Source organism: Apteryx mantelli, chromosome 1 (assembly GCF_036417845.1).
Source record: "Apteryx mantelli isolate bAptMan1 chromosome 1, bAptMan1.hap1, whole genome shotgun sequence".
Lineage (NCBI taxonomy): Eukaryota > Metazoa > Chordata > Aves > Apterygiformes > Apterygidae > Apteryx > Apteryx mantelli.
This window is the reverse complement of record NC_089978.1, coordinates 83,245,115-83,261,020: the sequence shown is the minus strand read 5'-3', so window position 1 is coordinate 83,261,020 and position 15,906 is coordinate 83,245,115. Positions and strand designations below refer to the sequence as shown.

General features: G+C 38.5%; 1 protein-coding gene across 4 annotated transcripts in view; it reads left to right on the top strand.

The window, feature by feature from the left end:
* The window catches only part of ARHGAP6 (Rho GTPase activating protein 6), a 351,199-nt gene that overhangs the window by 309,688 nt on the left and 25,605 nt on the right, over window positions 1-15,906 (top strand). For all 4 annotated transcript variants that reach the window (XM_067296516.1, XM_067296526.1, XM_067296534.1 and 1 more), the window contains exons 4-6: window positions 5,630-5,886; window positions 11,039-11,234; window positions 14,456-14,511. In XM_067296516.1, coding sequence (XP_067152617.1) covers window positions 5,630-5,886; window positions 11,039-11,234; window positions 14,456-14,511 — 509 coding nt within the window. The remainder of the gene's footprint in view (window positions 1-5,629; window positions 5,887-11,038; window positions 11,235-14,455; window positions 14,512-15,906) is intronic.

The window sequence follows — 15,906 nt, the reverse complement described above, 5'->3', positions numbered from 1 at the left end:
TTCCCTTACAAATTCGCTGCTAAATTTGATGAGGGTGGGAGCAGAGCCTTTCATCTGCCTCCTGCCAGTGAAAGGGAGGTCAGCATAAGCATGCCTCCTTGGAGAGCACACTCAAGCATTCCAGGGAGAGGTGCTTCTCAGAAAGGGTTTCTCCTGGAAGATTTTATCAGTAAACGAGCTCCGTTCTTGCTTGCTTCCAGTAAACTCTGCAGGTGAACGATGAGACATATTCAGAAATAATAATCCCTTATTGTAAGATTTGTTGAGCAACTAAGAGTCATCCCTTTTGGTCACGTTTCTGTGTGGAATGTAAATGCTTGATGCATTCCTCTGTGGGACCTTAGCAGAGCTGCTGTATATGCTGTTGTTTCTGAGAAAAAGAGGTGCTGCTAACCCTGTGGGAGATGCATCTCCAGGAGCAGATGTTTGATTTTTCTTTAGATACATTTAGAAATTCTCAAAACCTTCTTCCATGTTTACTTCCCAGCCATTCTTAGTAAATTTAGAGGTGTTTCTTATTGTTTGCATTTGTTCTTCAGTAATTTGACAAACAAGGATGTCAGCATGCCTTGGAATAACCTAAGGAGAGAGCTGAATGTATGAAGTTTCTTCTTCATTAGAGTTTATCAGAAATTTATTTTTATTAGCCTTTTCAGTGCCTTACTGTGCTTTTTTTAAAACTCGCAAAATGTCTCTCATGCTCTGTAGGCATATGAATAGTCTTTTTAAACAACCTTGTGTTATATTTTGTACTAATGTTATCTAAAGTTTTGAAGAACCTCTTAATTTTTTAAAAAACAAAGTCCTTCCCACAGACAAAACCTACATAACTGGGAAGGCCTTACATCACTTCTTGAAGGTCAGTGAGCTCAGACTAGCTGGAGGAGTGAGTTTCACCTGCAGATCTACTGCTGAGAGCACTTTGTCTTACCTTCGGTCTTCTGCAGTCAGTTCAGGGTTTTGACAAACCTTCAGATGGAGGGAGTTTTGCCATTCCCTTTATGGATCAAGATTTCAGTCTTCCTTCTCTTCTTGCTTCCACCACTCTCTCTCCAGACCTGAAATGGTTAATTTTAGTTAGCAAAAGCAGAGTTACCCAATCTGGCTAGCTTGGGTGTCTGATTTAAAGACCCCTTTCCCCATTTAAAAATTCCTCTGAAAGCACAGTAGTCTTTCAGGTGTCTCCCACTCCGTTCCTGTCATTTAAAAATGATTAGTATAAGCACCTCAATAGATTTTAATCACAAGGCTCCATCAGCTCAAAATCAGCACTTAAGCTGTACCTCAGGGGAAAAAAAAAGGTTAAGAAGACTATGCAAAATTGCTGTGCTGTATGTTGTTCATTTGATTAGCACTGGAAGCCTCATTAAGGTCTGGAGTATAGAGCCTTATTGGTTCTTACTGGATTGCCATGGTTCGTGGGATGGAAACCACAGTTTTTGCTAGCTGAAGCTTTGGAGAAGTCTTCAAAACTGCACTTGGATTGTGTGGCATGAGGCCAAGTAGGCTAACTGTGTGGCTGGTATATGAGCAACGCATCATCTGATAAGCAAAGAAAAGGATTTCTGGTGAATGAAACTCTTATTTGAACTGGCTGGGAGTTTTTATGTGAAATATTTATTTTTATTAAAAAATGCTGATTTACCAGCACAGAAAGATTTTTTTTGGAATTGTGACAGTGTGCTCCTTCCCCCCCGCCCTGATGTGCTCTCTCCCCCTCAACCTGACCTCCCTGTAAACAGCACGTATGTAGGGGCTAGTTGAGCATGCACCAACTAAGGCCCGTCTAGTATGCAAATATGACTATGAGTCAATCATCTCCCCCCCATAAAGAGGGGGCAGCCCAGAGCCCATTGAGCTCTCCTGCAAGGCAGCGGGCTGCACTGCAGAACCTCCCCTTGAGCAGGGATGCCTCTCAAGGTTACTTCTCGAGGTCGAGAGATTCCTTACCCACGACGGATCCTCGGTAAGTGATTAATAGCATGCTGAACTTTTGCGAACTTCGTGAAACTTTGCTGAGTTATATCTCTGACTAATTGCACACATAATCCCTTAGACATAAACCGTTGACCAAGTCTGAGACTAGGATCGGATCCAGCCGCACCTAAGCTCCTCTCCGAAGGAGTTTAGAAAGCAAGGGGTCAAGCCTGAACCTCATGACTCAACAGGAGGGTTTCCTTCGCACACACTCCTTTAGATACGAACCGTTGACCAAGTCTGGGACTAGGACTGGATCCAGCCGCACCTAGGCTCCTCTCTGAAGGAGTTTAGAAAGCAAGAGGGTCCATTCTGAACCTCGTGACTCAATGGGAGGGTCTCCGTTGCACACGCATCTGACCCTGTCCTTCCTGCAGTAAATAACTGAGTGAACCTTGCCAATTGAACCTCGTTAAATCATTCTTATTTACGATTGAGCTTTGTTAAGTCGCTGTCTTAGCGCAATAAACATAATGCTGCTTCTCTCTTATGAGTGAAGTGCATCACTCCTCCACGACAGGAATGTACAGGTTTTAGTCAAAATTTTGTTAAGAAACCTTGCAAGATGGACTTTCTGGTAAGAGAATTCATGCACTTCTCCAAAATAGCAAATAGTCTCCTCTGACAATAAACACTCAAAACAAAAGATATTAAAAATCAAGTCCTTGTATGCTGCTGTTTCAGGCTAAGGATGTGAGTCTGCATTTCCACACTGATTGCCCAGAGTGCCAGGTTGTTTCACATACTTCGTGGTGCTCTCTCCAAAATTTCTTTTCAAGCTGTCCACTTTAATTGAGCAAGTGAATAATCAAACTTTAGTTGTGCTTAAAGGGAGTGACTAACTCAGTAGTTTTTCGGCCATGGCACTCAGTGTACAGCAGACCAAAGTTTGAGCCCCTTCTCCAAGGAACGTTTCTTTATACAAATTGAAACAACTCCGATGGTATGGATCTCCAGCCTAGATCAGCAAATATGCAGTTGGTACTTTTACCTTAGCTGTGGGACCAGAGCCTTAAACCTATACATCTCACATCTGAGTCAGCATCCTGTTCCCCCATCAAGAAGTTTCTAACTACTTTGTGTGACTATGAGTCCTCCATTTTTTAATGAATCTGAAACTTCAGAAAGGCTGGCTTTCTCTGTTATGGACATGACATTACCTGTCGTATAAGGAAATTGTTGGAACTGAATAATTCCAAGGAGTTATGGGCAAAACATCCCTAGCCCCCTCAGTAGTTCTGGTGAGAACTGAAGGCTGTAACCAACCTGATGGAGGGTGCAGTCACTTCTGTGAATTTCAACAAATGAACAAGAAGTTACTGATTTTGCCAGTTCTTCAAAGTAATTACCACTGCCAGCCAGCATCACTTCCATCTGTATTTAGTCTGAAGATATGCCAGCTGGTTTTCATCCAGTTCCCCATCTCTGCCAGACACTGAGAAATCAGAGAAGTGGTTCACATCCTCTGAGAAAGAGGCCTACAGCGAAGCACCACTGAGCACTGCCTCTGTGTCCTTCCCCTGCGGCACAGATGTGGAGAGCAAGAGGGATCAAAACCCTGCATCCCACAGCCGAGGGCTTGGGAGGAGGAGCAACACCTACCTCAAAATACCAACCTTTACCTAATGAAGTTGCGGAGGAGTGTCATTTTAAGGAAATCCTTTGAAACAGCGCTGGGATCTCACCAGGTCTCACCTCCTGTGTAGCACTGCTGTGTGATCAACGGTATCTACGTGCTGTTGGGCATCCTGGGGCTACCCACTGCTGTCACCTCCCAGTTTGAAGCATAAGTGAATAAGAGCTAAAAACAGACAAATATTTCTTGCTTCAGGATTTTGTTTGGCTCAGTGTCTTTCTTCAGTAAGGGTTGTGAAAGGACAGATCCATGGCGATGCTGGAGGTATAACAAGGTACCCAGTTAGGCAACCAGAAGGGAAGCCATGTTGCAGGTGTGTTTCACATGAGTTTTCAAAGTGAATGTTAACTTTGGGAAGATAATCTGGAACAATAAAATATTTTAATACTAATAATCTCATCATTTTCTAGTCACACTCCATTGGGTGTAGGAGAGAAGGTCTAACTCTGGACTCTTGGAATCGGCAATCCGTGCATTGCTTAATACACATGTGGTGATATTCTTTCTTGTCCTAAGTTAAATGTAGTCAATTTAGATGTCATTTAGAAGTCATTCTACTCACTGATCACCTCCAGACTTGCTTGATGTGTGAGGATCTACTTCCTGATTTAGTTTTGCCTGGCTACCGAAGTTAGTTCATATCTTAACATTTCATACTTCTAAAAGGGAAGTAATGTTTCTCACCAAATCAGACCAACGGGTCCTTGTCTCTTTAGTATGATAGTAAAGTAATGTTCTCATTCAGGATTCATAAAATATACTCTTCTTTTCAATGCCTTACTTTAATCTTAATGATAATGCAAACAGATAAAATTTGAAAGCATCCTCAAAGATATAGTTGGGCTTTTAGTTCCAAGAGGAACTTTGGCCTTTAAACATTTAGATGATTGTGACAGAAGTGAAGATTAATATATAAAGAATTTTTGTTTGCTTCTTGTTCCTTTTTTAGTCCTTTTAAACAAAAATTTGCTTTTAATCTGCAGTGCCTTATTTATCCCTGATACAAGCAGGTCTGAAGCTGGAATATAGTTGAAATTGTACCCATTTTCACCAGGATGAATTGACTCAATAGCTATTTTGCTATTTGCATTTGAACACAAAATAATTCTGTTTTGCAGTCTGACCCAATAGGTTTGAGTCCATTAATCTCAGATAGGTCTAGATCTGAAACTTAGTGAAGAGAACTTCAAGGTTTGTTGTTGTTGGCTGATTTACTGTGGAGCATTTTTCTGTTTTGCAAAACATTTGAGCATTTTACTTTGAAATCTGAAATATTTGCAGGTTTTGTACATTACAATTATATTGATGTATATACTGTGCAGTTATACTGATGTGGGATGGTATTGTTTGCTTTTTTAATTGATGAAAGCTGATATTCTTCTATATTTTTATATAACCATACCTACTTTTGTAGTGTTACAAATAATCTTTATACTGGTATACCACTGTTAAACTGGTTTAATCTTACCAGTATATTAAAGCAGTATAGTTCTTGTACATACATACATACATACATTACACACTGTAATGAAATCCATGTGCATACTATTATCCCTTAACTTGGGTGCCCTGCAGCATTTGTGAGAAAGAGATCTGGTGAAAGGGTCTGAAACATGAGAGAGCTGTGGCATATTCTGGCTGAGTCCCCAGTCTCATGATTCCAGAGCCTCTGATGATCCATCTAGATGTAGCTTAAGGTACCTGACTTCCAGTTGCTTTCATTGGAATTTAAGATTTTAATCAGATCTGATCCCAATTGATTTTCCAAGGTTCTATGTGGTATATGTTGTATGATCCAACTGGAAACAGAATTCGGATACCATGAACTGCAGTTACCCTGTACTTGTCCACTATTTTATTTTTTGAATGTTGTAATTATGCAGTCCTGTACCTCATTGGAATTATTGTACATTTAAAGGGAATTCAGATCGTTTTTCTTTTTAACAGCTTAGTATTGAATTCTTTTTGAACTACATAAATATCAGCTGTTCAGTAAATATTATTTTTTTGTTGCAGAATTTACTCCCCAGGCTTTTGGAATGCCTTTGTCCCAAGTGATTGCTAATGACCGGGCTTACAAACTCAAGCAAGACTCTCAGAGGGAAGAGCAAAAAGATGTTTCAGATTTTGTGGCCTTTCTCTTGCCATTTGGATCCAAAAGACAGAACAAAGAACTTTCAAGCAGTAACTCATCTCTTAGTTCAACCTCAGAAACACCAAATGAATCCACTTCTCCTAACACACCAGAGCCAGCACCACGAGCAAGGAGGCGTGTAAGTACACCCATAAAACGTGATGCATACCAGTAGGTCTGGAGGTTCTAGCCAGTGCCAAAAAAAACCCCATTGTATTTGTGGGTTGTGCAATATCTCTCCTGTCATGTTTAGGCAGTGATTTTTTTCTTCATGGAAGCCGGCCCAGTCAATATGAGAAAATTCTAACTGTAGTGGAAAGTTGTCTTTCTCTGATGCTGATGGGATAAGATCACATGGACTGTGCAAGTCTTTTACAGTTCCCGAAGTGACAGAGAGATTATTTAGAAGTCTTCCTGTTCACTCCTTTTATCTACCTCCTTCTGTTTAATTCTTATAGATATAACAAATTCCATCAAACTTCAACCTAATTTTTCAGCTGAGGAGGACTAAACCTATGTGACTGATATTTATATGTATCCTTATATTAATTTAGGTCCACAAACTTGGAAATAAATCTAACTATTAATGTCTATTCTTATATAAATAAAAATCCCTATGGCCTAATTCCAATCATGTCCTCAGTGTTAAATCAGAAGTTATCAGAGTAAATTTGTACTAGGCTCTTAGAAGTAAATTTCTGCATACAAGCTATGAGGATTCCTTTGGCAGCAGAACACAGTGTAGTGCTTTGGGATGAGTGTCAATCCTGCATATAAGATAGATACCTGGTAGACCGTTTATTGGCAGAGTTCTGTTGCTTTAAGCAAACGTTACGCTCTGAACTCATACAGCTTTCCAGTACTGCAGCTAGTAATGACATTAGAAATCTTTTTCTTTTTTTTTTTAGTGGAGTTGTTACCGTAGGAGAAAAGGTCCTAAAATCATTGTTTTTCAATTTCATATTGTAATGGAGAGGAAAATGCACATTAAATACTTTCAGTAAAACCTTGTTAAGTAATCTGAGAAAGAATTTGGGGCGCAAGGGCAGATCCTGGAAAGTAAAATTGGCTCCTCACCTTCATCTCCCTAGGATGAAACCTGCTTGGGAGAAATACTAGGTAGGGCTCCATAAGCCACAGAGTTAAGAGAGGTAGAACTGGAATACATTACAAGTTAAGAGAAGGTTCAAGAGCCCCATGACCTACCTTCTTTCCCTCTTGCAATTAGCTGAAGCTTATGCTTGCAGTGTCTACATTATGTCTGCAAGAGCTGAGAGCATGATGTTTGGTGGTGTCTGCGTTATAACGTACACTTAATACATATTTATTTGCCTTTCCAGACCATATGAACAAGCAGTTTTGAACACAGAAGTGCAAAGTATACTTGAGTGTATGTGTGAAGGGGAATCTGCCAGCATCTTTCAGAATTTGGCATAGACAGTGACCAAAAGTAGAAGTACATTGCATACACCCATTGGCCTCAGAACCAGTTTTCATATGAGAGAAAGATAACTGGTGTGTCCAGATATGGGTCATCTGCAGTTCTTGCAAGGTGTGATAAGATCTCTAACTTGTATTTGAATAGCCAGAAGCAGAAGGAATGCAGTTCTTATGTTACATCCAAGGAACAGAGCCCCATCAGGACCAGGTTCCTAAAAGCCTGTGGGATTTTTGGTTGGTTTTGTTTTGTTTTGTTTTTCCAGTACCAGAATCACAGCTTTCATGGTGTTGAATTTGAACCTTTAGGCCATAATCATGAGGATGCAGTAGCCCATGGCTCACAGAGAAGTAAGAGTAAATGAGAATGGGCAGTGTGATGTGGAAGGAGCTGACATTTTCTCTCAAATGTACCGAAATTATTCACTAATGTACTTAATGAATTGCCAAATATTTAGCATCAATATCAACTCATGTTCTGTGTTGAGGCTGGCTTTGGCTTTTGTATTTCTACTTATCAGTGTACTCTACTCTCCTGACTTTGTTAGGAGATGGTAAGGAAGCCTATACTTATCTATTATCTCTTGGGCAGTGTTATACTGTTTATTTTCAATTATACTAAAGAAATATTTTGAAAAGATGTCGACTCAGTAGTACATACAATTGAGGCAACCAGTTTCTCGTACAAATTCTGCACAGAAAGCTGAAGTGCAGTCCTGTCCATGAAACCTGTTAGTGTGTTTTAAACCTAAATTGGAGGGATAGTTTGTAACTGTGTGATTCACTTTTGAATATTCCAGTGAGTCTTTAAACACTCAATTGAGGCTTCCAAAAATGGTATATAAGGTAATACTGGCTGCAGTGCTCATGGTATGAGTTCTGTGGATATCACTTCTTCAAGAGCTAGACTGAAATCACTGTTGTTGCTTTTTCTAAGTAGGAACTTTGCTCAGCAGCTTAAAGTCTGGTCCCAGTCATCCTGCAAGACCCTTCTGTCTGCTTATTCTAGAGAGTACTCTGACTCTCTGTTAATATTATTAGCTTTATATATATATATTATTGACCAGAATTCACTCATGTAACAGTTCAGTCATGTTGCTTTATTATTCAAACAGCTTTATGTATAGAGTGAAATTGGATCTGCCATAGATAGTACTTGATCCCATACATATTCTTCAATGTTGCTCATCTTTTCAACAGAGATCTTAAGATAACAGTGCGTTCTATAGGCCTTAAAAATAATGAAAAGCTTCATCTGACTTTCATTCCACATCTGTCCCTCTCGCCTTCATTTTCTTTTTGCTCTTTCCTTCTCCTCTTTAACCTCCACTTTTCTTCATTTTTCTTTCTGCTTAGTTTAAGGCTTGCCCCGTATATTTAGATTCTGAGCTCTTCATGGCAGAGCAGGGACTGTTATCCATGATGTGCAAATACAGTGCCTAGTGAGTGGAACTTGTTTTTTCTTTGTTACTGGGCATTGTGGTCCAAGTAGCGTTGTGTCTGTGTTAATCCTGCAGCACTGGGGAACAAAGTGCAGGATCTCCTGCGTCTTTCCTCAACAGTCATCTAGGTCTGGCTGAGCCCAGACTAATGGGTCTGCCTGAATCTGGACTGACCCTAAGTAGTGTGTTGGTACTGTGCTCCTTTGCATTTGGAGGTTTTCAACAAGAGCTGGCCTGGACTTGATGTTGCCAAGTAGGGGTGTACTTTAGATCGATGAACTGAAGATCACTCTTCATAAAGCCAGCTCAGTGTCTCAGTTAATCTACAACCTTGACAGACTGCCCAAGGATAACTGAGAACTGACTGTGTTTACGTCTATTTTAGGGATCTGAATCCAACTTAAGTGACTCTGATAATAATGATCAGAACTAGGTGAGGGTGTCTTACAAACAGGGAAGGACCAGTAAATGCAGGGTATAAAGGAGGGCACCTATCGTATGGGAACTATCCAGGAACTGCCACAGTGAGGATGGTGATAGGATTTTCAGTGTCACCCAGCATTGCCCTGGATTTGCTTCCAGTGAAGCCCATGATGTAATCCATGATGTTCTTCAGCTGGAAAAGAGTACAGTGAACACTGAAAGCCTTGGAAAGTTTTGTCTATAATATAATGTTCTATCTGTATGCAACTAATTTTGATGTCTGAGCTCCCAAATTCTTGAAAATAAAATAGAAGAATTGTTCAATTTGGAATTTTACACACATGGATCATAGCCAGAAAATCTTACTTGTTTTTTTGTTTTCTTTTGGCAGGAAATGATAAAGGGAATCAAGCAAGTGTATTTCTGAGAAACATTAGAAATCAAGATTGAAGTTGCATTCAAAGGTTCTAGTAATTATTTAGAGAAGTGGGTCAAAAAAACAAAAAAAGAATTTATCTAAAAGCTTCAGTGTGTTGTTTTACTCATAAGTCTTCCATAAGCTATAAGAAACAGGTCTATACCTAGTAAGTTAGATACTTATTTTAGATGTTATGAACTAAAAATTTTAAAATTCAGTTAAAGTCTCAGTGGACTTTATATGAGTTGCCTATGAGCTGGGAATCTATATAAAGTTCAGTTGTCTAGGCTAGTGGAAGACAATACCTCTAGAGGTTGAAATTTCCTAGCAGTTGAACACTTCTCATTTCACAGACCTAGAGATTCCACAGATAGTCTATGCATATACATATAGACCTGTCAATAGAACAGCTTGCTTTTAAGAAATCAGAGTTGTCAGCAAAGTCTTGGATGGAAATTCTACATTTTCTTCATTTTTTTCCTAGAATGGCATATGCTGTAGGTCATTGTAATTTATTTAGGTCATTGTAAAATGTATTCTTTGTTTCAGAAGGAAAGAAAATAATTTACAAAAGATATTTTAAATGAGAATTTTAAAATAATATCTAAATTAAAAAAGGAAACTAACATGAAAACTTCAATATGATACAGTTAATATCACAGCTAAATATAATAAAGTCTAAATTGTTCTTTTTGTTTAATTATTATTTATGAGCCTAAAATATTTGCCTGGTAAGTTTAATAAAAATTGACTGACTGTGAGGGAAATGGTCATTTTGAAGTGATAGTAGTTTTGTGGCTTGAAAAAATTTTTTCTTCATTTTTAAGTGTGAACATTAAAATATTCCAGAAACCTCCTGCTGCTTGTGCTGCTTTATCCTTTACAGACTGTTTGAACTTTTGTCCCTTCCTGTAATCCAAACATGGTTTTCAAAGCTTTCATTAGAATTTTAATGATTATAAAATATCAAGATACATGAAGTAGAATTATAAAAAAAAATTATCTCTATACTTCTCTTGTGTGTCTTTGGACTATGATAACAAAATTATTCCAATATCTGCAGCTGTATCTATTTGTATAACCAATGAAATGTATGTGGTGCGTGGATGTATATATATTTGCATCATTTTCACTGATATAATTGCCCAAGATGTGGGAGAAGTAGGAAATCTGGCTTAAAAATTTGCATATATCTGCATGCACACTAATATTGCATTGCCAGCTTGCACACACAGACCCTGATTGGTCCTTGTTTTGAAGTGTATGTACGCTTACAACAATACAAAGGGTGTGCCAAGTGAGTGGAAAGCATTTAGGTTTTTTTATATCTAATCTGTATTCATTGTAGTATGGTAGCAACAGCATTGAAACAGTCCTGATTTTCCCAACCATTACAGTGGTGTTATGTTTGTCTAACTTCATTCGTTTATGAAAGCTGTGTAGCAAAATGTATTTTCGTATTAGTTTGTTTAACGTGTAGGTAGCTGAAAGTCTTTGTTAGGTAAGGTCCTGTGATTAGAAGCGTTTAGATTTCTCCAGCCATACTGATTGTTCATGGGTGTCTTTTACAGGGCGCAATGTCTGTGGACTCTATTACAGATCTTGATGACAATCAGTCACGACTGTTAGAAGCTCTCCAGCTCTCTTTGCCAGCAGAAGCTCAGAGCAAGAAAGAAAAGGCAAGAGATAAGAAACTGAGTCTGAACCCTATATACAGGCAGGTTCCTCGGCTTGTAGATAGTTGCTGCCAACACTTGGAAAAGCATGGTAAGAATATTTCATTTTCCCAGAAGTGACAGATATATTTTTGCTATAATATAAATAAATGTATATTTAAAAAAAAACAGGCATAAGCTTACAATTGCAAGGACTTCTTTAAAAGTCAGACACTTTCCCTCCTGTTTTGCCTTTGTGAAAGATACTGTCTCACAAATGATTACTTAGAGGATGTCTTCCCAAATTGAGCAGCTATGCTACAAGCTTGCAAACTGGCCCATCCAGCATGGGGATGCTCCATTTCTTGGAGGCCATTCATCTTGTGCTGCAGTGCTCAGCTCTGCAGGAATGGTTCTTCACACCCCGCAGGTTTGCCTATACCTTGAGAATGTAAAGTCTGAGATGTGCCAGTCAGCCAGAAGTCATTCTTAGCAACCGGTGGATCTTCTTATGGTAAAAAGCTAAATAAACTGTTTACACTACAGTGCAAAGCTTTACTTGATACAATATTTGAAGATAGAAGTATGGAGAAACAAACAAAAAAACCCACATACTAAATTATATTAAGCTCCAAGAAGCTTTTTTTCTCTTCACTACAAGGCTGCCAGGCTGCCTACTCAGTTTGTCCCTGGCTTGGGTCCTACTGACCAGACTCAGGCTCAGGCCTGCTTTCTCTGAAGTGGGTTATAAGCTCATGCCAATATTCTTCTTAGGTCTTTATGATCTTTCTGGAGCTCCTGTTCAGACACAAACCTCCCACAAGCTTTCTGTAACGCAGAAACAGTACTTAATCAAGGTATCAGTTTGGGGTCTCTCCCACTGTATCTTTGTCTCGTAAAGATGTTTTATAAAAATTGAAATAACTTGACCACAGCAAGACAGAGTTATTGTACGTCCAGATAATAAACAAACCATTAAGTTATGGTAACTGCAACACCAAATGATGTGTTTGATGCCTAATTTGATGAGCAAAAAATCTTTTACTGATTCTAAATGAAAGGCTTTTGCAGATGAGGGACTGCAATTTAAACAACAATGCCAAGCTTTTATAGTACATAATTGAAAACCACATTGCTTACAAGTATATAAAGGAAAACATTGTCAGCAAGTCATTAGTAGCCTTTTATAGAGATTAGATATCATGGCCACTGAATAAGTATAGGGCTGAGATGAATGACCTTCGTCCCTTTAATCCAGGCTAGCTGACTTTGGAGAACATAAAAGTAGCTGAGTCAGCCAAAAAGGCCATCCAGCCCACTATCCTTTGGATACTGTGATTTTATGTTGTTTTAACATCTGTGATTAAGTGTTTAACCCACTTAACCTGCTATAATAACAAAGATTCTTTTCTAAACCACACTCATTACTAAAATATTTGCTTTACATTAGTTTCCTTTTAAAGAAAATTTATGATGTTTCTTTGTGTATTTTTCTAAGTGTATAAGTTTCTAAATTCAGTATAGTATACTATGACATAATAATTTGAGATAATTTGGGATAGTTATCTATTTTTATCTCAGAGAGCTGCAATTCTGGATTAATCTGTTGCAAAATATATCAGTGTTCTTCAATGCTTAGTTTAATCTGTCTTCCACAATACCATTGTGCAATTGTCATCAAGACTGGATGACTTTGAGAAACTCATAGATGATAGAAGACTGGTAGAAGGCAGACCCTTCTGTTTGCTCTTTGGCTTTAGGGAAATAGAGGATTTTCTGGTCGAGCAACAATTCTGTAGCAACGTCGTTCCAAGCTATATGATTGCCCAAGTTTCTGGTTCTGAAAACATTTGGCTATATGAATAAGTCCTTTCACCCGAATTTTCTTTATAAAATCACCTAGGGATGTGTGTTGTAAGACCATTTTAAACAGCATTATATGATAAAAATTATTTATGTTTTTAGTCATTAAAAAACATGGCCTAGTCCATTGAGGGCAGACTGACACCTCCCCTGCGCTCCCTGGGTCATAAAGTTGTCCTAGAGTTGTAAAGGCTTGACTTCCTGCAGACCCCTCTTGTAAAACAAATACTGTATGAACATGTAGGAACTGGTAATCAGCTTCTAGTTTTTGCTCAACGTGAGTATCTCTATTTCACATGATTCCCTGACAATGTTCCTGGGTTTACTAAGTTACTTCTGTGTTATTCCATCAATTAAGGGAGGTATCATGTTGAGATTAAAAAATAAAAGGCAGAATCTGATTTGAATTTCTCTGATGAGAATCTGCAACTCCAAACACTGCAAAGCTACACATTTACAGCAGGGAAGTGTAGCCTCATAGCTGTTAAGGGAAAAAAGCATTTGTTTTACAAGGTTATTTTGCGCTTCCTTTATATCAGTAGAGAAGATTAATGCTGCAGAGTAGACTTTGTCAAACCACAAATTTTTCAAAGCTTGTAGATAATCTCATCCTTCTTTGAAAATAATATTTAACTGTATAAAATGGTGTTATGTACACAAGTGTTCTAGTTTCTAAAATTTCCATTCACATTCTCTTTGCTAAAGAGCATAGTACCTCATTTACTGTCAACTTTTACAGTTTCTCTTATTTGTCAGCATCTGCTCATCCTGCATCCACATACTATTGCTTGTTTTGATATTCTGGTAACACCTGCAGGGCCAGAAGAAGGTTTGAACTGATTCCTCATGGAATAGTAGACAACACTCATTCCCAATTAGCTTAAAGTCTAAATGCTGTAACAAGCAAACGTACTGCACTTTGCTTGAAGTACAATAGTATTTTATAGCTTTCCCTTTATATAGTAACTCTTCCTGCCCTATAAACCTTGTACAATTCCCAGGGCTCTCTGCCTGAGTGGCCTTCTTATGTCCTTTTCAAGGAAACTCTCAGCTTTGTCATGATAGGCATTACAGAGCCGGGGGACACCCAAACACCAACTGCTTCCCATGTTCAAAGACCCAGCTCAGTGTCCAAGTATTCAGATATTTCATTGTCTATTTCCTTTGATATCATTCCTGGAAGTGTCATCTCCAAATGCCGAGCAGTGCCTCAATATCTCAGAATGACATCACAGGAAATGTCACTTAGATGCTGTTTTGCAGGTTAGGTCATGTGAGATCCTTAGAAAGTACACTGGATGACTACTTCTTCCCAGACAGCTGAGGTTTGCCTCAGTGTGGTAGAGTTTGTAGAGGAGTATGTTTTTTCTACTCTTAAGTACACAAAATAGCCCAGATTGCTTTGATTCAATGCAACTTTCAGCAGAATGTTAAACAATAAAACAATTGTCTAATGTGCTATACTTGCAGGTCTCCAGACAGTAGGAATATTCAGAGTTGGAAGCTCAAAAAAGAGAGTAAAACAGGTGAGTGGATATGGATGCAAATGTCACTGCTTTTCCCTCATCAGCTGCAGTACAATCAAACGCTTTTTCTTCCTGTTAGGCAGTTTCTTCCCCATCCTTCGCTTGGTGAAATTAGGGCTTTTTGTGTCAGTTACTTTACTGTGTTTGTGATAGCTCATAACAGGCCATTTCCAGTCATCTTCTGCCTTTGATGAAATCCTTGTCAGGATCTCAGCAGGTTAACAGTCTTTGTATGTTTTGCTCTGCAGAAGTAACAGAGGGTTGGAGATCTGAATAGACTACAGTGATGAAATTTTCCAAAGGTTACACTGTAGGGGAAAAAAAATCTTGGCTGCTAGTTTCATCTCAGAAACAGCTGAAGCTCCCAAAGTAAACCCAAACTGTAAATCTTTTTTGGAAAACTTACAGTATGAGAAAATATGCAAGCAGAAAACAATCTCTTTGACCCTCAGATTGCTGCTCCCAAATTTCCCCTTTCTTTTACCCCTGTTAAGCATCAAGGTCAGAAAAGTCCCATCCAAGTCCTAGTCTCAGCCAAATGTTGAAAAAGCAAAGACAGGCAAAGTACAGTTAGGTTCCAGAGACAAAGACAGAAGTGGGTGTTTCCTCAGTCTAGTTATTTCATTGTTATTCGCAGAAATCCTGTACATGTTGAAGTGACAAAACAGTAGAGAATAGCACTTAATGATTATGTGAGTCTTAGTGGAGAAGATAAAAAGTTGCAGGAAAATACCCCTGGCATGAAAGACCAAGTAGAAAGGAGCAAAAGAAGGCTTGACTGCATCTGATCCCTAAAATAAATTTTGTGTTGCAAAACTATACAACATAATAGTTCTCTGGAAAGTTACCTTGAATAGCTAATCTGACTCCATTCTGACTGGTGGGACAGCATAACCTGTTGATTTGTAGTTTACTCTCTTCCAGTTTCTGTTGCTGAATGACTGATGTACCACAAAAGTATGGAAGAGTAAGTTGCCTGTCATTTGCATTTCAGGCTTCATTGACAAAACATACATTATTATGTAGGGATGAGTACAATTGCGTCATACCTATGGAAAAAAGCAGAGGGCTTCTGATCATTTGCTTGTAAGCTAAGCCTCACTTATAACATCACTGACCAGTTTTGCTTTTACTATGTTTTCAAAAGCTGAGGAAATCAAGAGATTTGGTTATTTATGTATTCTATTACATGGACTAATTTATTGAATTAGGTGAACTAATTTATTTTATTAAACAACATAGATGTGTCAACTTGGCCCTTGCAGTTACAATAATAAATGCTGTCAACAGGAACACATGGGAAAATCTGGATTCAATTAAAATTCCATTCATTTTCTGAACCATGGAAAGCCAAACCCAATAATCAAATTTTATTGTGCTTTTGCAGCTGTTCAT